Genomic DNA, 25,686 nt, shown 5'->3' with positions numbered 1-25,686 from the left:
GTATTTTGAGGGTGGGTTGCTAGAGGGTTTTTGTTTTTTTTTGTTTTGTTTGTTGTTGGTTTTTTTTTTTTGTCTTTTTTTCTTTACTGTGATATGTATGGGTATTTCTGGATTTTTTTTTTTTTTTTTTCATAAAGCTGGTATTAGGGTTATCTGTTTTAAGGTATTTATGTGTTCTTTGATTTATTCATTTATTAATATTTACCATTTCCCTGTCTTTTTAAATTACTTTCCTGTTTTTTTTTTCCTAAAATAAAATTGCACATAACATGTCTATATATCTGATTGTTTTGTTTGTTTGTTTTTTGTTCATATCAACTCGAATATATAAATACATTTGTAACAACGCAGTGCATTTTTACCCCCTTTTAAATCAATCATGGGCTGCAAGTTTAGGACTGACCCGTTCGTCTCGTCCAATCAGCGTCGACGTTAATGCACTCGCTTTCCAGCAACCAATCAAATTCCAGAGTAAGGGATTTGTCCCTCCCTCTCTGAAATGTCTCGCTGTGGCCATTTTACACTTGCTTGCCTGAAAATAAAACACACCATTTACCTGGGCTTCAGCGTGATATTTACAGAACAATTGTAGGTTACATGAGTTACCGGTGAGTTTTCCCTCAAATTTCACACAAGACTGCGCTTGTATTTCTAGCTGCTGACAGTCGTTTAGAGAGAATGTAGCCTCTTGGACTAGCTAACCAACCTCAAGCTAACATAGTTAGCTTGGCCGCTAACGCAGTTGACCGTCACACGTCATTGTTGTTGATTACTCCTTTTTGGATTGCGGGTTGATCCTGTGCATTGCGCACTCAGTTTATTTATTTATTTTTTATTAATGGTGCAGGGTTATTTTGCTGTTTGTTTGTGGCTTTTAGTTAGTAGTCTGCGTAGCACCGAGAGAAGTCATTTTGATATGTCAAAGTTGGAGAAGTCATTGGATTGTGCAAGGTTTTAAAAATTAAAATCAATCAAATGAATTATTCACACTTTGCACAGCCTATGACTTTAAGGTACCTGCTCACGAGGTTGTACAATTTCAGCGTGGCTCTATAACGTGTTTCATCTGAAGTGATGTGTGATTTGTGTGCTGCATTTCTGTAAACAGAAGAACGACTCACTAGGAGAAGAGTAAGTGGATCAGCATGGACTATGAGAGGAGGTGAGTTTAACGTGACTTTCACATCTTTTTCGCGCATTTTATCACACAAGTCTCTCACGCAGTTTTTTTGTGGTCAGCAGGGGTGGGCGAGGTGATCGCCTGGGTCGCTATGGTGGCACTCACAATGATCACAATTTCCGGGACATGGACTATCGTGGCTATGGCCAAGAGGATGAGGAGGCAGGCACGGGATTTGATGTCAGAGTGGAGGGTGATAGACAGTATGGCAGTGATGAGCAGTCACTGGGTATCCATGACTTCTCACCAGGTTGTCTGCAGGAGCATCCGGGGTTTCATCAGAGAATAGATGGTAGAGGAGAAGTAGGGCGTGAGGGGAAAGGGCTACTGTGGTCCCCTCACACCTCACAACCTGATCTAGCCCATCCTATACTCCAGCGAGAGGAGGAGGGATCCAGGCAGGAATTTGAGCAGTTACGGCCTGGCCTTCAGGAAAGGGGACGGGGGAAAGGTGGAACAGGCTTTCCGGAGAACAGTGGCCCACATTCAGGAAGCAGGGAAAGCAGCTGGGGTCGTGGTGGTTCCCATTCCGAGCAGGTGGAATTCGGTACAGGCAGACAGCGAGAGGATGACAGGTTTTCTCGTCCTGGAGCAGGAAAGAGAAGGGTAAGTCAATATCAGTCCATCTTTATAATTACTACAATACACATTTAATTGTTGTTTGGTTTTGGTTATTAATTTGTGGCGGATGTGTGTAGACATTTCCAATGAGAATGGAGGAGCATGCTGGCCCAGACCTGTCCCACAAAGAGTTGGATCAGAGAGACCAGGATTACCGTGCAGAGCTAGACCATAATCAGCGGCCCAGCAACATCATAATGCTTCGTATGTTGCCACCCAGTGCCACTGCCAACGAGGTGCGTATTTGTCTCAACACTGGCCAGTTGATGCGCAGGTTGTTTGTGAAAAGTTTGAAGCTAGAGTTCTCCTTTGTCCATAGATTCGTGCACAACTTCAAGAGCAGGGGATCCAGCCGAGAGAGGTTCGCCTGATGAGGAATAAATCTTCAGGTGAGAAGTTGTCCATTGCCCCTCTTTTCTTTTGTGTTTCTTATGATGCTCTTTTTTTCTTTCTTTTGTTTCTCAAACTCATGCACTGCCAACACTTCCATTTCATTGCTTTTTCAGGTGACTTTTCCATACCTGCTTTGTCTTTTCTTTTATTAATAAGTGTCTTTTCCTCTATCCTTGGTGGCTATCTTCTGCTGTATGGTAGATAACTGTTGCAAAATACCCAATCATATTTATCAACTCATACAGATCGAAGTTTTGCATAGCTTCCTGCTTTGATACTTTGGTCTACAGATGTCTGAAGCCTTGCTAGCATTTACACAGGAAAAAGAAAATTAATGCACGCTTCACAGCCCTGACTATTTTTTCTTTTTCCTTTTCTTTTTTTTTAAGAAAGCATTCATACCATCATAAGTTGTAGTTTTTTAGTTCATGACTTTGTTTTTCCTTTCCATCTTGGCGCCCTTATTGTCTTTATCCTTTAACTTCTGCCTTGTCCATATTGAAGCGGGGTGTGTCTGAGTAGGTGTTGTTCACAAACTAACAGCGTCAAAGAGGAATCAGCATCTGAAGCAGATTTTGCTATTGTCGCTATTTTAGATGCAAGCGTTGCTGCTACTTCTCAGCTACATATGTTTCAACCATACCACTCAGAAAAGCTTGTGGTTCTTTTTGTGTCATTTTTCTTTTCCATTAAGGTCATTGTCTCACTGGCCTCCCACTTTGCTAACTCTCTGGTTGTCTGTAAGGTGTGCTTATCTTACACCGGCACACTTACATTCCCCCACACTGCTCTGTCTTTCATACATCACCGTTTTACTGTTTTTGGTCTGTCTGTCTGTGTGTGTGGTTGTGTGTGCGTGTTAGGAAAAGTACTCATGTAATAAATGTTTAAATGCTGATCAATGTGTAATTTCAATAGTTACATATCTATATTATCATTTATTGCAATGTCTGGACAGGATATGGAGCATTTAAGAGGCGACCTGCCATCACAGAGCTAGATCGTTCAGACTCTGACTCGCAGAGTAGGAGAGACATTGGTGTGCACGTGTGTGTGCTCTCTTGCTGCCTGTGTGCTTCATCATTAAAAACCAAAGAGCTCAGTTTCAAACTGATGAGTGGGTAGCTCTCTCTCTCTCTCTCTCTCTCTCTCTCTATCCCTCCCTCTTACCTTGACCCTACTGAGTTACTTGACATTACATCCTCCTGCCCATGCAGAGAATTTGACAGTGCCTCTCCAACTGACTATCATGTGTGGTATTTTTAAAGGAGAGAGGAAGCAATGATTTTTTTTTTTTTTTTTTTGACTGGTGCTGATACAGGGTCTCTCTCTCCTCTGTATATGCAGCACTAACCCCTCACTGCGTTGTTGTTGTTATGTTGTTGTTGTTGTTCGGTTGCCATGGCGCTGGGGGGTGTCCAGGTCAGAGCCGAGGATTCGCCTTCGTCGAGTTTAATCTCATACAGGAGGCCACCCGCTGGATGGAGACCAACCAGGTCACTCTCTCCTACACAGACACAAATACACATATATAAATGTATTCAGTGAGACACAAAAGCTAATCTCATACAGTCACGTCATACCATCCTGTGCTTAAAATGCATTCTAGTATAACAATATTAAGAATGATTAAATAACATCGGTCCTCAGGTAGGTAGTGCTTGAAGGAAGATTCCTCTTTTCTTTCCACAATTACAATTAGACAATTCAAACCAATTCATGTTGCATAATTCTGACAACCAAGGGGCAACTTGATAGTTTTCATAGACGAGACCTCCCAGTCAAACTGATCATCATTCGTCCATCATATTCTCCTCTTTTATTCAGTGACTTGTCTCGCTTTCTTTCCTGAGTTCACAGTACCACCTTTGGGATAGTATGACAGTGTGAATATAATGTCTCACATGGTCTGTTGTATGCTGAATCAGAACCAATATATTGCTTCATTTTCTTGTTTTTGAGCTTTTCACATCTGCCATGATTACATCTTTAGGACAGAGCTATTGTCTCTTTGGGGGACAAAGGTGGTGACAATGGGATGGGTTGTGTGGACAACTTTGGAAAGGTTTCCCCTTAAGGGGGGAGGGATGACACAATTGAACAAAGCACATTGTCCTTTAAAAATGGGCACTCACAGACTACATATATACCATCTCACCGTCCGTCCGAATTTCCTAAAGCTGAAGGTCAATTCTCTGGTGTCCTCTTCCTTTCAGCCTCAGTTGTACTCTCTCTCTATTCCTCTCCCTCTCTCTTTTCCCTTTCACTCTCTCTCATCTCTTGTGAGATGAGGCCTTTCTATGGCATGTGTGGCCTAATTATCACTGATAATCATTCTTTGTTATTCCTCCCTCTCTTTCTTTTTCCTTCAGGGAGTGCTGTCGATTCTAGGGCAGAGAGTGTCGATGCACTACAGCGACCCCAAACCGCGTGCCAATGAGGACTGGCTCTGCAACAAGGTCCGGTGCTTGCTATGAATTACCACGATGTACAATTTGAATGCGTGTTATATAATATAAAGCCAGTCATTCATTTGGCTAATTTATGAAGATTGTTAACAAGGTTGTATAACAATTCAACAGTGTGGTGTACAAAACTTCAAGAGGAGAGAGAAGTGCTTTAAATGCAACGTTCCTAAATCGGGTAAGGTGTCACTGAATGTTTCACCGCTTCTCTCCTTTATAACATGAGGTCTTGCTTATTGAACAGTAATACTAACATGTTGTATTTTGCCAGAGGCTGAGCTGAAGTTGCCCCAGGTACAGAAGGACTTGCCTGTTGGTCTTCAAAAGGAGGGAGCCCAAGGTTTGTTGCCCTTGCCAGCACCTTACCACTCTTCTGGTCCTCCTGTCACACCGGGCCAGGCTCCACAACAGGCAGATGTTGCTAATGACAGTAAGTCATCTCCTCTAATAACAATGAAAATAATAATGCTAATATTGGTGATGATGATCTCTATTAATAAAGCGTCTTTTAATTTAAGGCTTACAAATTGCTTTGACAGACCAAAATGGAGTACTGGGAGGGAAAACTTTAAAACATTAAAGAAGATATGTGGACTTTACTTAAAAACTGAAAACCTCATGTTAAAAACACAACAAATATAATTGTCATCACAAATAACATCAGATAAAAGCTTCATAGATGGTCACAAATTCTGACCCTGGTCTTCCCAAGTAATTCTTCAAAAAGTGAAGGGTTTTAATGCCAAAAGCACCTACAACTGCCTGAAGGACTCTCAGGCTGCAAACTAGTTCCTCAGTGGTTAAAATTTCTGCTATATAGCTTGGTGCCAGACCGCCACATGCTTCGACATGATGAATACACTTTAAAATCAGTTCTAAAAAGTGCAGGGAGCCAATGGAGAGAAGCCAGCTTTTGGGTGATGTGATGCCATCTGCTCAGTAAAAAGCCAAACTGCTGTATTCTGAACCAGTTGGAGGTGAGAGAGTAACTTTCCATTAATTCCAGAGAGAAGGCACTGTAAATGGTGTTTGGTTAAGGTTGTTTGTAGGACTGAGCAATAAGATTTCTGATTTTGAGATATAAAGTAGAAATTTTGTGCCATCCAACAACTGGCATCACTGAAGCAGTTTAAGAGGGGTCAGGAGATCTCCTGGGAAATCTTTGTCATCAGTATAGCAGTGAGAGGGGATATGAAGTCATAAAACGTGGAAGCAAATAATTAGGACCTAAAATAGAACCCTGTGGTACACCCACAGTGACCAAGAAGGTTTGTTGTGAAACATATAAATGGAAATACTCATGTTCCTCATCATAGCAATATTTTCTTTTAAGACACTTGGGGGATAACCTTATGTCTAAAAAATTTTTTTTAATGATTTCTTTTTTGCCATAGGATACCTACTTAGCTAAAGCTTGTAGGCTATTTGTGTGCATCAGTGTACTTGGGTCACAAATTGTTTCATTTTTACCCCTCAGCTGTAAAAGACTGTTTCTGTCTTTTTGTCACCCTGAGATGTGGTTGGGTGGGTTGTGTGGACACCCAAGTTTGTAAATGCGATGAGTCACGAACAAGGTGATGGATTTGAAATTCATGCCATAGCTGCATCTACTAAAAATCTCTGGACTAGTTTGAATTTCACTGACCTTAACCTCAAAGTCAGAGGGTTAGGGTGACTGCAGTAACTCAAGTAGGAGGTTTCAAATTTATACCATATGTGCATCTACTTGGGAGCTAAGGGGTAGCACTGGCAGCTGCCAGTATTTTTTATTTATTTAAACGATAATGCATCTTAAATATACCTCATCCACTCTCTCAACAGCTTTGATACTGAGGAACCTTGGCCCACATACATCAGTAGAAGCCATTTTGTCTGCTTTGGCTCCGTTTGCTACCCTCTCCCCTTCCAACGTTCGCCTAATCAAGGACAAACACACACACCTCAACAGGGGCTTTGCCTTTCTACAACTATCTACCATAGTGGTGAGACACAAGCTCACACACACATACACATATAAGCCAGGGTTGTTTTTGTTTTACTGACTTGTATCTGAAGTAAACTAAGCAAAACCTTTTTAGTTTTAGCTTACTTATTTTATTTTTTTAATGAGCTTTGTCTTAAATATGCGTTCACCCACCCAGTGGTCTGTGTGTTTAACAGGAGGCATCTCAGTTGCTCCAGATTTTGCAGGCTCTCCAGCCACCTCTATCTATTGATGGGAAGGTCATTGTAGTTGAATTTGCCAAAGGCTCCAAACGGTAAATGCTCACACACCCAAACTTAATTGCAAAGAACATACGGGGACTCCACGCTTTACTATATTATAATTGCACAGTGGATGTGAGTGGCTGTAGCTCAGCAGGTAGAGCAGGTCATCTACCAGTCGGAAGATAGGTGGGTTGGTCCTGGCTGCTCAAGTCTGCATGCCAAAATATCCTTAGTTAAATACTGAACTTTAAGTTGCTCTCCTGATACATCAGTTGAGGTGTGAATGTGTGTAAAGGTTAGAAAGATAGAAAGCTCAGAAAAAGGTGTTTGCATGAATGGGTGAATGAATTAAATTCAGTTTTATTTATATAGCACCAAATCACAACAACCGTTCCCTCGAGGCCTTCAACGACATGGTGTATAACGTGCTCTGTGTGCTAGAGCAAGGTACTGTGTAAGAATCAGGCATTTTACTGCAGTTTGAAATTAGACTAGTAAATGGACTGATCACATTACAAAGAAATGCAGGTTGATCATGTGATTATTAAAATTGTAAAGCATTTTGTGAAGGTAACTGTAAATGTATTAGAAGAGCAATGATGGTTGAAATTAAGCTATTCAATGTAACAACCCTCCAAAAGCCTTTTTGATTAAAGCCCTCACTCTGTCTCTTGTCTATGTTAGGGATGTGTTTGTAACGGATGGTAGCAGAGTGAGTGCTGCTACAGTGGCCAGCACAGCTATAGCTGCTGCACAGTGGGCTGTCACTCAGGTAAAGTTTGACGTATTACAGCATATATACCACATCCTTAATACAGATTGCATGATCATTGTATTTATTCTTTTAAATTCTCAGACCTCTCAAAATGGACCAGGTGGAGGCCAGAGTGTTGATACGAGTGTGTATCAGCAGGGGGCAGCAGTGACATACAGTCAGGAAGGGCTTGAGTATGCAGGGCAAGATGGCACAACTTTCAAGCCCCAAGCAGATAACAGGGTTACTGCTTTGACAAGTGGAGTAGCTTCCCTGAATGGAGCCTACGCAGGAGGAGCAGCCCCAGGTTTGTATGACATGCCAGTAAGTTTATAACACACACATATCTGTATATCATGTAGTTGCATACAATTACATTAAGCTTCCTCTGAAGCCACTTATTTGCACTTGTTTGCCCATGTGCAGCTGTCATTTCATCTGAGGCAGCCAAACCTGCATCAGTGGTTGTGCAGCAGCCGCTCATTCATACACAGACTCCTCTCATCACCACAGCTGCCACCACACCGGGGACACAGGTAGAACTTGATGCCTTTTCCTTCTTCCATTTGTTCCTTGTGTTTTTCCTGTTTTTAAAATCTCTGTCACTTCACAGGTTGAAATAGTGGGAAAACCACAACCAGCTGCACCCAGCCAGCCTGCAATCCCAGGCACTGAACATGAGCTCCAGCAGTATCGTAAGGCTTCATGTATTTAGTAGTGTTCCCTCTGGGGAATTTACATCTTCGCTAATAATTGCAAATAATTGCTGCTGACTACTGGCAAGCTTACCTTTCATTCAGGAAAAAATATTGAAAATCTGACCCTGATGCAAATACCATGTGTCTCATACTACAGCTGTGCCAGATGTCTCCACATACCACTATGACGAAAGCTCTGGCTACTATTATGACCCATTCACAGGTCTCTACTATGACCCTAATTCACAGGTAAACAGCCCATGGTAACTCACACAAAACAATCTATAGATTGCTTTTGTGTGTGTGTGTGTGTGTGTGTGTGTGTGTGTTGCTTTTTCCCCTTGGTATTTCAATCTGTTTTTGCATTTCCCTTTGTCTTTGCAGTACTACTACAACTCTCACACTCAGCAGTACATGTACTGGGATGGAGAGAAACATACCTACATTCCTGCTGCCAGTCAGTCAAACACAGAAGGTGCTCCTCCAAGTGATGGTGCAGCTCCTTCAGAATCACTGTTTGCTACCTCTGGCAGCAAGGAGAAAAAAGACAAACCCAAGAATAAAACAGCTCAACAGGTGCTGATACACAGAAGTCAGCTTTTGGACATTATCATTTCTGGTTTAACAAACATATCTGCTAATGGCTAATTGAAGTTAGATTTCATAATTTGCCACCCATTCAGTTTGACACTTAAAATGTGTAGTTAAGTAATTTTTAACTGAGTTTCTTGAGGTTTGTTATAATAGATTGCCAAAGACATGGAGCGTTGGGCTAAAAGTCTCAACAGACAAAAGGAGAACATGCGTTCTGTGTCTTCATCCCCTGCCACCGGCTCAACAGCACCTCCTGGTTATACTCGGGCACCTGGACACAGTCGCCTAGATGATCACAGGGAGTCTGCGAGTGCTGATGCAGGCTATGCTGTTCTAGAGAAAAAGGTGTGTTTTATCTGTAAATGTCTGAACCCTCAGGGCACGAGGTTGTGATAGTGACTGTCTCTGAATCATAGACGCAGATATTAACAGATCACTGAATCAATGTTTTTCTGTCTTCCAGGGGGCACTGTCTGAACGGCCTCAGATTTTTTTGGATCAGATCCGCCAAAGTGCAGAAGTAAGGAAGTGGGGGAGAGAGATTTTGTAGGTGTTAGAGGTGTACAATTTCTTTATTTTCTTTCTTCTTTTTATTGTTCCCTGAGCAGTCGCCTCCTCGGCAGCAGGGTCTGGTCCCAGCCTACAGTGGAGAAACTGACAGTGAAGAAGAAGGAGGCGAGAAGGATGAAAAGGAAGGAAGATTGACAGACTGGGTTAAACTGGCCTGTCTGCTGTGTAGGAGGCAGTTCCCAAGCAAGGAGGCCCTCATCAGGCACCAGCAGCTTTCTGAACTACATAAGGTGGTTTAAATCAAGTTTTACTTCATCATAAAAACTCTACAAATGATAAGTAGCATCAGTGCTCTGTTGAGGAGCAACACCATACATTCTGCACTCGTGTGCACAAGTACTGAGGCACACCACCAGCTGCTGTTATTGGTGATTAAAGGCACAATTGTGAAATTGGAGAATTTGTGGGCAGATGCAGGTGCATACATGTGCTTATTATGCACTAAAGCAAGTTGAAAAATGGTTTCTGGCTTCTAAAGCCTGAAAGCAGAGCCTATAAATGAAGATCTTATTTATTTTAATCTGTCCAGTGAAGCAAGGTCACCTTAATCTACTTTTTAACAGCCGTCCATTCAGATTCAGTTTTACAGGGTGTGTAAACTGAACGTTGCATATAAGACCTTTGTGCGCAATACGAGTGTAAAATCCAGTTTGGCATTCCTGTTGCAGCTGTGACTTGAATTTCACTTCTTTGTGCCCTCAGCAAAACCTGGAGCAGAGACGAGCCCAGCAGGAAGCTGCAAGCAAAGAGGTTGGTCAGTCCTCCACATCTGCAGAATGATGTTGAAATTCGTGTTTCTTTTAAAATAATTTTATCTTGTCTTTTTGCAGAGACTAGCAGGTGGACTTGACGGTCCTGAACTTAAGAAGAGGAAGTTTAACCCCATGTAAGGAAGCAGCAGTGATGCCACTAACTAGACGCTGTATGTTTTTTTGCAACTTATTCAGGGTTACAGCTTGCTATTGACACTACCATGGACTGGTTCCTTTTTTTGCTTTAGTTTTATTCTAGTTACAGCTTTGTGTGGTGGTGATGTTGGTGCAACTGTATAACTTAACTATGATGTATGTGACACAACTTATTTGTACTTGTGTGTCCCCTTACACTTTTTGTTTTCTTCCTGTAGTGATGGGGTCACAGACACTAGTCTCGGTGCAAGAATGCTACAGGGAGGTGTGAAAAGAGGACTGCTGTTGCGCAATATGCAAGTGGAGTGACCATTAATCTTCCTGACCCACAAAGGACAAGGACAAAGCCCAGCACGCAACACTTCACCATTAACATCATATAGATAAATATATTTAAAAAACTTATTTTGATTTGACATTAGTTACCTCAACAATGGCAGTGCTCAGTGGTAATAATCTTATGAACTGATCCTGTAGCAGTAGATGTCAGGATATTGCACAGATTGCACCTTTTTGCTTGCTTCCTGAATGATGCAGTTTTGAGTTCTCACTTGCTTCAGAGCCTGTGTGTGTGATAAACAAGTTTTGTGGACGGGAAAACATTTGCTGTCTTTATGTCAGCAAATTGGGATTTTTAATATTACTGTCTATGCACCATAGATTTTTGTTTTTTTTTAATTAATGCTATATGCCTTGTCATTCAGTGAATGACTAATCTGGGCTTGAACTGTGTACATTTTAAAAAGAGCATTTTTATACAACAGTGAAAGCTAACAAACTCGTGGCCTCATGAATTGGACAGGATCATGCTAACACTAGTGTATAGGGTTAAAGTGTCTCAGTTTATCATATAGCAGGTGTAGATTCACATTCGCTAACTTTTCAGAGAAGTATTTTTTATTTCTATATTTGTTCAGTAATGTGACCGTGTTTCATCAAGCTCGTGTAAATGAATTCAAAATAATACATTTTCACCAATATTGACTCGTGTATTGTGTGGGCTAGTCAGTAAACTGTAGCTATATGTCAACATTTTGCATTGAAATTTCCAAAGCTGTTTATCCGCACAAAAAGAGGAATGTAATGTGACTGTTGGCATCGGGTTTGTAAAGCAACACTGAAATGGTGAAACTGTATCGCTGTTGCAAACTACTTTTGTGTTCCTTAAATTAATTGTGCTCCGGTTACTGCGGAATGGTTTCTATGGTGATCAGCAACAAATCCAGTCGTCGGTTTCTGAGAGCCATCGGACAAAAAACACTTGGATTACCTGTAATAACCAATAAATTTAGCTGTCTTTCCTTCATATTACGTTGGGAGGTAACATTCATAGTATGTCATTCACAGTGTCTGCATGTGCTGGCAGTTCTAACATAAATGTACAACGCTAAACACTGTAAACAGACAGCTAGCTTGGTCGGGCAGCAGTCACAAAATAAGCAAGTTAGCTGGTTGGAAATCCTGTTGCAGTTCTCTAATCCGCTCTTCAGATAGTCTGTAACTAGTCAAATTATAAGGTTTACTAATCGGGATGTCTGACTTTGACGAAGACCCAGTATTATCGGATGTTGAAGGAGGAGAAGAACACCTTAAAGAAGCCGAAGATGAGAAGGTATGAAAGTAAATGGGGGGCATGTGCCGAGCATACTTACAGCTGACTCGTACATGTTAGCGGATATCTCTGTGCTGTTAATTTGGTATGAATCACGTGCCTCGCCCTGATTACCCAAACAGACTCAAGGTAATGTCTTTGATAAAGTTGGAGCTTGTCTGTTTACTCGTGTGTGTGCACCATTCAACCCCCTACACAGGGTATTTTCTGGGCATATTAGTAATAGGTCACTAGTTTCCAAAAGAGGCCCAGCTTATTGTAAAGTGCTCCTACAAATGGTTTTGAAGCTCTTCCATGTCTAAATTCTAGTTGTTGACTAATTAGTGACAGTTTGAGCCTTGGGAGTGGCCCTCCTCTGCTGGCGGTTTCACTAACATGGATTAAGCCTAGTCTTAGAATAAAAACATTTATCAATGAAGATCTTAATTTATTTATTTTTTTCTGACTGTAGGCTTGTCCGGGAAACTGTCTTGGCAAAACGGTCAAATCAGTGGCTAGTAATTTGTTGGTCCATTACTATATACCTTGGGTAAGAGAAGACTTTTGAATGTTAATTCTGTGTGGCATAGGGTCAACACAGTGTTGGAAACATTCCTCACAGATTTTGATTGTTATATTGACATGACAGCATCACACAGTTGCTGCAAATTTGTCAGCTGCACATCCATGATTATACACGCCAAGGTGCTTTATTGGACTGCGATCTGATGAACTTGCTGCCATTTTCAAGAGACCAGTCTGAAATTATATGAGCTTTGTGACATTGCACGCCATCTACCCGAAAGCACCCAGTAGAAGATGAGTACATGAAGAGAGAGCTATTGTCAGCAATGACTGTTGATACAAGAGAGACTGAATCCATGCTTTCATGTTGTTTACACCAATTTCTGACCCTGCCATTCAGTGTTGTAGCAGAAATCAAGACTCAACATTTTCCAATGTTTTGTTGTCCAATTTTGTGATTCTGTGGGAATTTAGATTCAGTTTCTTACTCGCAGGTGACAGGAGTGGAACTCAGTGTGGTCTTCTGCTGCTGTTGCCCATCCTCTTCAACATGTGATGCATTCAAAAATGCTCTTTTGTATATTTTGGTTGTCATGTGGGATTATTTGAGTTACCGTTGCCAACTCAAAGCAGTCTGGCCATTCTTCTCTGACCTCTGAGATCAACAAGAAATTTTTGCTCACTGGATATTTTCTCTTTTTTGGACTACTCTCTGTAAACCCTAGAAATGTTTGTGTGGGAAAATCCTGGTAGTTTCTAAAATACTCAAACCAGCCTGTCTGGCACCAAGAACCGTGCCACATTCAATGTCAGTTTTCTTCCCCAATCCTGTGCCCAGTTTCAGTTTCACTGGGTCGTTTCAGCCACTGACTGGGTTGTCTTAACTCTGTATGTATGCCTAAATACATTGAGTTGGTGCCATTTGATTGGCTGATTAGATACTTACCCTAATGAGCGGTTGAACAGGTGTACCGAACAAAGTGGCTAGCCTGACCTTCACCTTACATGATAACTTGTTGTCATTGGTTTATCATTGTGCAATTTAAGCTGTCATTCATTTTGTGTTTTGAATAAAATAAAGTTGTAGGACTTTTGTCGTTTCTGTGTTGAAGCCACTAGCCTTTCATTTATATCTCATTTTTGTACAGGTTGAAGTTCAACATTTAACCCAAGAAATCATAAGTCAAGGGGCTGTCATTGCTTTGCCGAACAGGAAATGGATTAGCACATGCATTTGTCAAGCTGAACCTTCAGAAAAGGTAATTAGAGAAAGATGCCCGCAGAGCAAAACTGTTCTGTTAACTTGAACGAGTTTCTTCTGATTCAAACCAGTTTTCTTCACCCTTAGAGGACTGGAGGATATAGCTGCAATCAACAGTTATATTCACATACGTTTTCTGGATTTATCCAACAACCACCTTACTGATCTTTCTCCTTTGTCATCTCTGACCCAGCTTCTTTGGCTCAAGGCAAGAAGAAATTCCTTATGCATTTAGTTAAGGACATCTTTGTGGCTGTCAGTAAGAATCCCTTTAATTACGTTTATTTAATGTAATTCGTCTTTTGTAGGTCGACAATAATTCTGTGATGTGCTTCAAAGAGCAACCGTTTGCTCAACTGACCTACCTGCAGTGGCTGAGTATAGCAATGAATCAGCTAACTGATGTAGATGGCCTAATTGGGCCTGCCTTGGAAAGCCTCAATCTTACAGGTTGGTTTATTGGTTTTACGTCAGGTAAAGTGGAATGAATTTATTCACCTAATCTGGCGATCTCTACGGCAAGGTCAGTCAAGTAAGAAACAGTTAATAGTTGGTTCCCTTATCCAAGCCGCAGAAGTTCTTGCAAGTATAATAAAATACGTTAAGCGAAAGACATTGTCACTGTTATTTGATATAAATAGTTGTTCCTGCAAAAAGATGGGAATTTACTATTCCACGTTATCACTGTTAAAAGCAATATTTGACTTAACTAAAGATGCCATCAAACCTTGTTTGCAGGTAACCATATTCAGAGGCTTAATGGTTTCCAGTATGGCAGTTTTGCAAATCTGGTAACTCTAGAGTTGAGGGGAAATCACTTGGAAACCACTGATGGCATCAACCTTCCACATCTCCAGCAATTGTATCTGGTACACAAAGTATCTTGGTTTGGTTATTAACACAGACATGGTTGATTAAGTTAATCCTTTACCACTACACTAATCCCCATGTAATAAACCAGGTACCTGGTTGCTTGTGACTAGTCTTGCTTTCTGTCTAGGCCCAAAATGCTATCAAACGTCTTGAGGGTTTGGAGAAGTTAGAGCGCCTCACCACACTTCACCTTCGAGACAATCAGCTAGAGTCGCTCGACGGCCTCAGTCCCAGCATGAAGTGTCTTCAGTACCTCAATGCCAGGTGCATGCAGTCACATGGAAAACTTCAGTCCTGTGAGAGACTAAGTAGACACCATAATTAACTAGATGTAACTTGAAGTAATTGTGTATGACTTAATCAGTCTCTTACATTGTGGAGGAATTTTGGTTCTTTACAACATTGCTTCAGTTCGTTGGGGTTTGGGAGCATTTGTTTATGAACATCTCTCTTAAGGTTCTGTCAAAGCATTTCACTGAGACTGAAGTCTTGACTTTGACTGGGACATTGCAACACTGTGGCAAAACATTTTCTTTTCCAGACATTCTGTTGTAGATTTGTTTCTGTGCTTGGGACTGTTGTCCTAAAAAGTTTGTGTTTCACTCAATGATTGCAAGGTGCCCAGGTCCTATGGCTACAAAACAGGCCCAAATCATCATTCTCCACCACCATGATTGACAGTTGACCCGAGGTGTTTGTCCTAATAAGTTATGTTTGGTTTTCACCACAAATAGTGCTGTCATTACAGGCAAACATTTTCACTTTTGTCATGTCTTTCCAAAGGACATTGTTTCACAAGTCTTCCGGTTTGTTCAATGCAGCTTTGCAAATCTAAGCTGTGTTGCCAAGTTTTGTTTTGTTTTTTAGAAGGAACAGACTTTTTCTTGCTAACACTTCCAATTAAGCTGTACTTGATCATTCTTTTTTGTCACAAATTAATCAACTCAGTGAATCAAGTGCAATTTGAGTAGTAGCTCTTGGCTGCTACTTACCTTCTTAATTCCAATGGAAGCAGTTATGTTGTACTTAGTTTTTCACAGCCCTGCAGAAAGTCCTATGGATAACTTTATTTTTTCACATGACTGCAATGTGTTGTAACAATAAAGATCAGTCATAATAACGCTTCCAATAATCCAGTCAGTAAAAAACCAAACATGATATTAATCCCATAATTTGTCTTCTTTCTCCCTTAGAGGCAATGCAATCATAGATGAGACTGCTCTACGATACATCGGCTTTCTGTCACAAAGCCTTCGCGTGTTGGTTCTCTCTGGGAACCCAGTCGCGGAAAATTCCGAATACCGGATAAATGTGCTGATAGTAGTGCCACAGCTGGAAAGACTCGACAAAAATCCTGTCTTCCCCGAGGAGAGAGCTGAAGCCTGGGAGAGAATCAGGGTAACAAAAAACAAAATATTTTTTTATTTTTGGTTTTATTTTTTACCCTTTTGATTTAGTGACATTGTGTAATTTCAGGAACTTCAAGAAGAGGAAATGTATGCACAATAAGATGTGTAAATATGGCCAGAATGGGGAAGTGTTGGACTGACTTCATTTTTTCTTTTTAAATGGCAGACCTGTTGTCTGTTGATGAATGACCAAATACACCTCTGTATGAAGTACTCTATGTTTGATACAGTAGCTCAATCATCCATGACTTTGCACAAAAAGTGTTTTTCATTTCCATACACTCATTGTTACAGCTGAGCTATTTAACAATAAAGTTTTAGAAAATGTTTATTTCTGATGTGTCTAAATGCAAAAATGACAACTGATGCAAGCTGAAGTGACTCTGGCTAGTACCTTGTGGCTTAGTACCTTGTATTGTTCCTAGACGGTGGTGTTAGACAGACTCCATGTGTTTCCCTGAGTAAGGATGAGAGAGCAAAATCTGCCGTCGGCTTCCTTGTTGGCAGCCATCCAGCTACAGTTTTAAGGGGACAGTGACATTATGGGCCTGTGTGGCTAATCAGCAGATTTCGGAATCAGATCCTGCGTTTGTTTGACTGGCATTTAAACACACCATCATCATTCCATAAATATAACCAGGACGTTAACGTCCCACTTGAAGAAAACATTCATATTATAGTAAGTTAAGAAAGCGGTAGTTGTTCGCACATCAGTGCAGTGCAGCTCCACTTGTGGATACCTGTATTTTCCATAAGGGTAGTAGAATAGGGGTCCACGCTTTTGTTACTGTTATTTTGGAAATTTACTGATTTTAATGAAACGAGATCGGCATGAAGCAACATTTGTATCTTGAACACGCTGAGAGGGACTGACGAGGGCGGCTTGAACCACCACTCTCCCTCCAATGGTTTGATTTGGTGGGCGTGGCTTTTTGAGGAAACAAAACCCGTCCTGTGCGACGTCTCCCCCTCCTCTCCTGTACTTAACACCGGGCAGCTAGCAGCTCAGTGGCCCAGCGTTGACACGACGACACCGGGGAAGCAGCCTTCGCACTGAATTAACCACGATTACTACCTGAAGCAGGCGACCATACGTCCGTAAACCATGACTAGCTACCACAAACCCGATGAAAAGACTCTGCAAGGACTGAAGGACGTCGCTAACAAGCTCAGGATCAACTCCATCAAGGCAACATGCGCCTCTAACTCAGGGTAAGTTGTTCAGAGTTGCAAACATTAGCTGGAATATTAAATAAATCCTGTTTACAATTAAAAACACACACATATATCTAGTATGTGCTATAAGGTTACTGGGGCGAAGGCGTGCACTACCTCTGGGCCTGGGTGCACGTGCTGCAGATTAAATTCACGCGGTTACCGAGCCACGGCAAGCCGCTAGCAGCAGGTTTGCTACCTGATGTTGTGCGACTGCTCTGCGAAACGTTTTAATAAGTTACGCTGTGACTTGAGGGTAGCCGAGCCCACAGCTATTGCTAAGGCTACCACATGCTAACAGTGTTTGTTTAGTTTTTTTCTCTGCAAAGTAAATGACGGCCTTATTTACTGGTGGCTAGACTCTTAGGCACTCTAGCCTAGCATACATGCTTATAACACTTTACGTCAAGTGGTTATTAACACCAACAGGCGTTTACTAGCTAACAGAAATCACATGATGATAGGAAAGGCTGGATCTCTTGGTTGGTTTGAGGCTGAGTGTTGCTGCTGGCTCTTAGTCTGTTAAATCGCCAGCTTGAGGATATCTGCGTAAAGTATGGTAAGTCTGGGAAATGGCTATTGGGAAGGGGTTTGTGGTAATACTTTATCATAAATATTGGCGTTCCCAGAATGCCAGAATTTTCTTTTTGAGCTATCGCTGATATCTTCCGTGTCGCTGTCGGGAAGTAACCCAATAGGTTGATTCGAGTCCAAGCGGGAAGTAGGAGTTGACGAGGGTGTAGCTTTATAGGGATTAGTGTGAGCGCCCTTTGCTCGGTTAATATTCACTTTAGAGAGCAAATGGATCTATACAAGGGCTACAATATCCAAAACTGAAACCGTAGTTTGTGAGTTGGCGCTAATCAAGTCATGTCATCTACTACATTTCGCATACATCACAACACAACACTTTGTTTAGACTTGTGTGACGCAGACTAAAGCTTAGAGTCGCATATCCTGCTTCATAACATCACATCTGAGACAGAAAAGTGGATGTTGGAATCAAAGAGGCAGTAAAAACCCTCAGCTTTATTTATAGTATGTCAGTCACCTGGCCAGATGCTTTAGTTTGTGCCTGATTCTTACAATTATCCCTCAGCCAGTTGGCGTGCATTGTGCAATTTTTTATTTCTTTTTCATAATCTCAAATGCAGCCTTAATGGACAGTTGACTAACCTGTTTCCTATTGTTTCTTGACAAGGAAATGCAGGAGTTTATTCTAACTGTACTATGAGGGCTTTATAAAGATTATATCCCTTTTAAACAAAGGACTTCTTGAGGAGCATTGTTCCTCAACAGTCAAAGAAAGTTACACTTGTGCCTCTTTCTTTTCCTTGTGGTTTTTCTGACTGTCCTTCATTTCTCAGCAGGTTGTCTCTCAACAGAAGAACACGTGGTAAACGGAGCATTGAGTTATTTTAAAAGGTTTATGCTGATGTTTGTTCAGATTGGATAATTTGTTCCAAGCATGGTTGATATGCGATTTAACCTGCATAGGGAAGCTGAGATGTGTTGGGCAATGTGGAATTTCTAAATGGTTACAGTACTCGACGACTGTGTAGCAACTAACAGTTTCACAAGATTTTTTTTTTTTTTTTCCTCTGAAGTGTGGTAACCTGGCTGCCTTCCTGAGGCAGTGATGGTCTAAAAATAAATAACAATTAACAATATATGACTTGTGCTAAAGAGCATCATCGTTTGGCATATTAAATGTTTGCTGTGTCTTGTAAAACTAAAACTGAGCGTTTGTTTTTGTGTTTTTTGTTCTTTTTTTTTTTTAGTGCAGCAACACATGCATGTTTATGCACTTTGGGTGGAGTTTCTTTTCTTTCTAACCCGTCGGCATTTATACTGTCACAGTAGCTTTTCTGTTCTCTCTCTCCAGCCATCCCACATCATGTTGCAGTGCAGCTGAGCTCATGTCCGTGCTCTTTTTCCACGCCATGCGCTACAAAGCGGATGATCCTCGCAATCAGTGTAACGACCGCTTTGTTCTCTCAAAGGTAGGTGCATATCCTTTAATTGAGATTAATTGCTCTGTATCTGGTCAGCAAACCTGAGATCTGTTGATGCTCTCCTTCTTATTGCCAGGGTCATGCTGCACCTGTCCTGTACGCTGCCTGGGCAGAGGCAGGTTTTGTGAAAGAGTCTGAGCTGGTTAACCTGCGTAAGATTGATTCTGACTTGGAGGGACACCCCACACCAGTGAGTCGGGAATCTTGAGACCCATTCTGTTCATTATTATTTTTTATTTTTTTGGAAGAGAAAGACAAAATTGTGTGCAAGCCACTCTCTGTATGATGTACAACTTCCCTTCTTTCCAATTCTTCTTTTCAAACACAGAAATTGGCTTTTGTTGATGTAGCTACTGGATCTCTGGGACAGGGTCTTGGGGCTGCATGCGGGATGGCCTATATCGGCAAATACCATGACAAATCCAGGTCAGTGTGTTTATGTATCCGTGTCAAATCATAAGACTACCAAACATTTCTTTAAAACTTGCACAGGGTTACCTGAAATATTTTTGCACAGTTGTCAGTGTGTGGTGTTAATCTAAAGTGGATGCTTTATACTCACATTTGCTCAAGACCACTTAAAAGCCGTCTTATTTACTCTAACTAGGAAGTTTCTTCTGTGGTGAAATCCTGTTACTGTTGTTGTCAAGCATAATCTGTTGCACTGCAGCAACAGAAAAGTTCTCAAAGTAGATATTATGGAAATTCTCATGTCTGTTATTAACTGACTGTGTTGTAGTTATCGTGTGTACTGCATGCTGGGAGATGGCGAGTGCTCAGAGGGCTCAGTTTGGGAGGCCATGGCCTTTGGTTCCCACTACCAGCTGGACAACCTGGTGGCTATCCTGGATGTTAATCGGCTTGGTCAGAGTGAGCCAGCGCCTCTGAAGCACGACATGGAGATCTACCGCAAACGTTGTGAAGCCTTTGGGTCAGCACGTGCATTTATCTCAGCTCATAACCTGTAGAAACAAACTGTCCAAACTTGACCTTATTATTTGTCTTTCCCTGTATCTGTCTGCTTTTTGATGGTCTACAGACATGTTCAGATGTTAATAACATTCTATGTGTGTAGGTGGAACACGTATGTTGTGGATGGACATGATGTGGAGGAGCTGTGCAAAGCTTTCTGGCAGGCTCAGCAGGTCAAAGGCAAACCGACCTGCATTGTTGCCAAGACATTCAAGGGCAGAGGCCTCAAAGGTTGGTGTGAATAACTTTTTTGTATCTAGTTGGAACTGTTCTCTGAATTTTAAACATGACTTATTTGCCACTTAACTGTAGGTATTGAGGATTTGGAGAACTGGCATGGAAAGCCAATCCCCAAGGACCGGGTGGATGAAATCCTGAATGATCTGCAGTCACAGATCCAGGTGCCCAACAAAACTCTCTGCCCTGATCTGCCCAATGAGGACACGGCGCCAGCTGACCTTAGCCCCATCTCACTGCCTTCACCTCCAGAATACAAGAAGGGAGACAAGGTACCTTCAGAGTTGCTTGTTTGTGTCTAGTTTTAGTTTTTGAGTATTGGATCTTTTGGAGTAATGGGTCCAAAGTCACTCAACACTGAGTGGTCAGCAGTTTAAAGTTTACCGATACAGTTGTCAGCATGAATCTTATTTAGCTTTGTTTCATTACTAATATGGCACAAAAACACCACCTGGAACACTGTTGTCCACACTTAAGGGTCTTTATATAATAAATTAAATATAATTCTAAATATCCACTTTCCTTTGCTTTTTGTCTGCTCAGCCACATGCAGACTCCTGCTAGGTTAAAGATATCGAGAAACTTTGCAGTGTTTACCTGTAGATACAGCAGAGACACGGACATCAGTATTCACTAGCAAATTTTTCTTATCTAGGGATGTAGTTGATTAGAAAACTAGTTTAAAGTTTACCATCCTGGTTAGTGGACACCAGAAACTAGAAGGTTAAACAAATTCTTCACAATTTAATATAGAATTCTTTAATCCTTGGGACTGAGATTTACTGAGCTGTTGTAAACCAGAATTGTGAAATTAGAACCGTTTGGCACTATTTTAACCTGGAAAGAAATTGGTGAATTTGGGCTGGGTCAAATTATTATGGCTTAACTAAAGAGTGCATATCCACAATAACCTGGAATACGAGAAGACGGGTGCTACTAGCACTGCTAACATGACCCCCACTCTGCAGTTATCTAGTAATGGCATCATGTGCAGTATTGTGCAATGTTAACCTCTTCAAATACCTTTGAAGCACACATGCAGTATTTGTACAGGGCTTAAAATCTTCCATGACTGAATCCCAGTGTGCTATTTTCTATTACACTGTTTTATGTCCCCATACATGTCAGAGCTGGAAGATAAAGCACATTTAAACTGTCATTATGATTTTCTTTGAATGATTGTGAAAACCGTTTATGTTTTTGTTCCTATGATATAAAGAGGGTGCACCAGTTTTTACAGCAGTACAACTTTCTTCAGCTGGAAGTAAATCTCAGACTTTCCACACATGAACCTGTGAAACATCGGATGTAGTTTGCTTTTTGCAGCTTTTGCTAACTGTGGGGCTGATGCTGTCTGAAATGAACATGATTTCAAAACTGATGTGTGTGAATTATTGTGACTGTGCAGAATATTGTGCTGCTCATCATGTTGGTAAAGGTTCTTTTTCACATGAGTGTTAAAGTGGATATAGCTAAGCATAGCAATCAAGGCTGTTTGTTGCTTAACCCATTGTATTTTCTGTTAGATGGCAACAAGGCAGGCATATGGTGTGGCACTGAAAAAACTGGGCCAGGCAAGCCAGAGAGTGGTGGCACTCGACGGAGACACCAAAAACTCTACTTTCTCAGAGACCTTCAAGAAAGCCTTCCCTGATCGCTACATCGAGTGTTTCATCGCTGAACAGAATATGGTAAACGATCCTTCAGTGCTCAGGCTGATTTATGTGCCCTTCCCTCATTCGTGGTCTCTGTTTTAACCGTGCTGCTAACTATTAGTCAACCGATTGATCCTGGAACCCTGTCACAGTTATGAGAGACTAGTACTTGGTTTGCTCTTCAGTACTATAATCTGCTCCAACTTGGTCTAATCTGTTACTGTACATTCACACATGATGATCCGTCCTCTCTGCTGCTTCTCATTTGTGCCCAGCTGACTTTGCGCTTAGACCCTTACCCAACCACATCCACTGTCATTTTAAACTAAACAGTGTTGCTGATGTCTCCTTACTACCGCAGGTAGGAGTGGCTATTGGCTGTGCCAGCCGTGACCGCACTGTTGCATTTGCCAGCACATTTGCAGCATTTTTCTCCAGGGCCTATGACCAGATTCGTATGGGAGCCATCTCTCAGACGAATGTCAACCTGGTAGGGTCTCACTGCGGAGTCTCCATCGGTAAGCTTTTCATCTGCTGGATTTCTATTGAGCAGTGCAGGTGTGAGTGTCTGTCATCCACTCATTGTATTCTGGCTTCAGGTGAGGACGGTCCGTCCCAGATGGCGCTTGAGGACTTGGCCATGTTCCGCGCCATCCCAACATGTACTGTGTTTTACCCCAGTGACGCAGTGTCCACAGAGAGAGCTGTTGAACTGTCATCCAACACAAAGGTTGGTGGCCACCTTGTGGTAGCTTGTCCAAGATGTCTTCATCCTGTTGGAGAGCACTCAATATATTGTAATGCACTTTCCATTTTCAGGGTATATGTTTCATTCGTACAAGTAGACCAGCCACTGCAGTCATCTATTCCCCAGATGAGAAGTTTGAAGTGGGTGTAGCCAAGGTAACTTTTTTTTTTTAATCGCTTTTCGTTATAAATCTAATGCAGTCAGTCTTCATACCAGAATGCCCACCCCAAAAATGTTTATACATCTATCTCTGTGGTCAGGTGGTTCGCCAGTCTGATGATGACCAGGTGACTGTCATTGGAGCTGGTGTTACTCTGCACGAGGCCCTTGCTGCTGCTGATACGCTGGCTGCTAAAGGTAACCCACACTGCCCTCTAGTGGACACGTGCTGGTATTGTTATGAGGACACACAGGGCTTAATGCAGGGACTCCTCAACTGGCCTTTGAACCACTATAGCCTCTATAAACCTGTAAATTAATTTCCTTATGCATTCTTATAGGAAAGAACATCCGTGTGATTGACCCATTCACCATCAAGCCCCTGGATGCTGCTACCATTCTGGCCAGTGCCCGAGCAACAAGGGGACAGATCATCACTGTGGAGGACCACTACAAGGAGGGTAGGTGGAGTTCATGCGTTTGAGTCTGTGCATACAGAAAGCACGTTTGTGAAAGGGCAGGAATTTTCTTATGGAGGCAACGATTATGGCTCCTAGACGTTAGATGGGTTTGGTTTTAACAAACAACTTGAATAAAGGAGCATCATATCATTATTTGCTGTGTTGTAATTTAAAAGAAATGCCATCATCACTTTTATGCATTCATTCCTTTTGACGGTCCTCCTTTGTCCAGGTGGTCTCGGTGAAGCGGTGCTGTCAGCAGTGGGAAGTGAGCCTGGTATTGTTGTGACACGTCTGGCAGTGACTGGTGTTCCCCGCAGTGGAAAGCCTCAAGAGCTTCTGGACATCTTTGGCATCAGTGCTAAGTATATTGCTGAAGCTGTGACTCAGACCTTCGCAAACTAAGAACTGCACTTCATTTTCCCTTCTCGTTTTTGTTTTAAATCACAACAAACTTGCAGCTGCCAGGCACAACCATGGAAAACCTAACTTTCAGTTCCTACTTGAGTTGTGCTAACCCTGTATTAATATCAGAGATGAAGGGAGATGAGTGCAGTGCGGTCATAGCCTGTAGTGCTGATGGTACTCCCCTATGTGCACCTCTTAGTATCCTTGCCTCCAGATGGGTTCTGCCGTCTGCTGTTATACATGTTTTCAGAGTCTTGTAAGGTGCACAGTTAAAAGCATCACTGAATACTGTACTTAAAGTGTTATGCTGATAGATGAAAAGCCCGTCATACAGCAACGTGTCCTAGTGATGAGCTTCAACATCTGTGGCACCAACCATCAATGCTTTCACATTCCTGGCAAGCATTCCTATTGTCCTCCCTCTCAGCTGGTAGCCAAACCTTTTTTTTTTTTTTTTTTTTTTTTTTTTTTTAAGAAGCGCTGTTACTGCTCATCATATTATCATTTACTAGATTACTTTTGTAATTGTGTTCAGTAACTGCCTTCAGTGCTTGGCTATTCCGTTTTTAAACATCCCACTGTTTCCTGACCACACGGGTGTCGCACAACATTTCCAGCGCTTAAGGTCACAGAGATGCTATTACTGCTGTAGTGTGTTGAATTAAAAATAATTCTCCCAATGCTGTTTGTCTGTGCTTATTTATACAAGCCGAGGCCAAAGTGTGGACCAGCAGTCGCAAAGTAAATGTCAACAATGAAAGTCTGCACTGGTTAAAACAACACACACACACACACACACACACACACACACACACACACACACACACACACACACACACAGACAGAGAGAGAATTCATGAAAAATGAATTGGGGTAGTAATGAAGTTATAAAGGATCAAAAATGATGATTTATTCAGTGTGAAGGTGAAAATATGAATGGCTTCATTTTAAATAAACTTAAGTTAGCCTATAAATTACAGAAGTGGATTCTGAAGGGCTCACATGAAGTGATATCTGGACCCTAAACAGGTTGCACAGTTAGTCCCACCCCTGCAGGAGGCCACATCAACATGTGGTATTGCTAGAAGGTTTGCTGTGTTTTCTACCACAGAGTATGGAGCAGAATCCAGGAAACGGTTCATGTAACATCATTTTAAGCTTGACCAGTTCTGTGGTGTGTAAGTAGTCGTCCAGGAAGGCATTTATATACACACACACCTACCTAACTACAGGCTCGGCAACAGCACCCTGACTGCCTTTACTTACAAGATGAAATCCTTAAACCTATTGTTACACTGGTGCGGTGGGTCCTGGGTTCCTTCATACTCTAAGCCTCCACACTTGCCTCACCTAAATCCAACAGAACACATCTGGCATATTATGTGTCATTTTCATTTCCCCTAAACCAGACCTTCCCAAAGTGTGGGGCCCGCCCCCTGGGGGGGGGGGCACGGAATGAAAAGGGGAAAAATAAACAACGCTTGGACACGACTAGCCTGGGGCTCCCACACAAACGCAAAGACACAGGAAAAAAACAACTACAGTAAAATAATGACACCGTGACGCCTCTGCCTTTGTAAATGGAGGGACAGTAACTGCGTGTAAAACCTGCAGATAGAGACAAAATACTGTTAATCTGACTGTCTGCCATTCCTCTCATGTAAACAATAACGTGGCGCACAGCGTGACGGGAAAAAAGGCACATACCTTTAACTTTGCGTGATGAGCTCTGTATCCCTCGTCCACACGTAAACGCAAAAAATGAG

The 25,686-nt window shown here is 41.8% G+C and overlaps 3 protein-coding genes across 5 annotated transcripts; all 3 read left to right on the top strand.

Annotated features, from left to right (window-relative positions):
* The first annotated feature begins 342 nt into the window (after positions 1–342).
* On the top strand, positions 343–11,369 carry rbm10 (RNA binding motif protein 10). 3 transcript variants are annotated; one of them, XM_040048082.1, is made up of 23 exons: positions 343–608; positions 1,109–1,162; positions 1,240–1,786; positions 1,879–2,037; positions 2,121–2,190; positions 3,617–3,690; positions 4,567–4,653; positions 4,777–4,837; positions 4,931–5,089; positions 6,481–6,641; positions 6,820–6,917; positions 7,552–7,639; positions 7,724–7,928; positions 8,048–8,157; positions 8,235–8,316; positions 8,477–8,568; positions 8,704–8,895; positions 9,067–9,258; positions 9,377–9,433; positions 9,522–9,713; positions 10,186–10,233; positions 10,314–10,405; positions 10,610–11,369. In XM_040048082.1, the coding sequence occupies exons 2-22, from the start codon at positions 1,146–1,148 to the stop codon at positions 10,371–10,373; spliced, it is 2,751 nt and encodes a 916-aa protein (XP_039904016.1). In that variant the 5' UTR covers positions 343–608; positions 1,109–1,145; the 3' UTR covers positions 10,374–10,405; positions 10,610–11,369. The 3 variants fall into 3 exon arrangements, with proteins under 3 accessions (XP_039904016.1, XP_039904014.1, XP_039904015.1); XM_040048080.1 differs by having other exon boundaries at positions 345–608; positions 10,314–10,369; XM_040048081.1 differs by having other exon boundaries at positions 347–608; positions 1,243–1,786; positions 10,314–10,369.
* Positions 11,370–11,922: 553 nt separating this feature from the next.
* Positions 11,923–16,342, top strand: lrrc23 (leucine rich repeat containing 23). Its single transcript, XM_040048057.1, has 6 exons — positions 11,923–12,003; positions 14,077–14,218; positions 14,507–14,637; positions 14,769–14,905; positions 15,835–16,039; positions 16,118–16,342. Exons 1-6 carry the CDS (start codon positions 11,923–11,925, stop codon positions 16,148–16,150), a joined length of 729 nt encoding a protein of 242 aa, XP_039903991.1. The 3' UTR covers positions 16,151–16,342.
* Positions 16,343–17,013: 671 nt separating this feature from the next.
* On the top strand, positions 17,014–23,917 carry tktb (transketolase b). Its single transcript, XM_040048092.1, has 14 exons — positions 17,014–17,262; positions 19,151–19,268; positions 19,357–19,470; positions 19,609–19,706; positions 20,020–20,211; positions 20,356–20,483; positions 20,565–20,761; positions 22,016–22,180; positions 22,506–22,662; positions 22,744–22,874; positions 22,964–23,047; positions 23,153–23,249; positions 23,393–23,512; positions 23,745–23,917. The coding sequence occupies exons 1-14, from the start codon at positions 17,156–17,158 to the stop codon at positions 23,915–23,917; spliced, it is 1,881 nt and encodes a 626-aa protein (XP_039904026.1). The 5' UTR covers positions 17,014–17,155.
* The last annotated feature ends 1,769 nt before the right edge of the window (positions 23,918–25,686 follow it).

This window comes from Simochromis diagramma, unplaced genomic scaffold (genome assembly GCF_900408965.1).
Source record: "Simochromis diagramma unplaced genomic scaffold, fSimDia1.1 OVJJ01000387.1, whole genome shotgun sequence".
Taxonomy (NCBI): Eukaryota; Metazoa; Chordata; class Actinopteri; order Cichliformes; family Cichlidae; genus Simochromis; species Simochromis diagramma.
The sequence above is the reverse complement of the archived record's forward strand: the minus strand, read 5'-3'. Positions and strand labels throughout refer to the sequence as shown.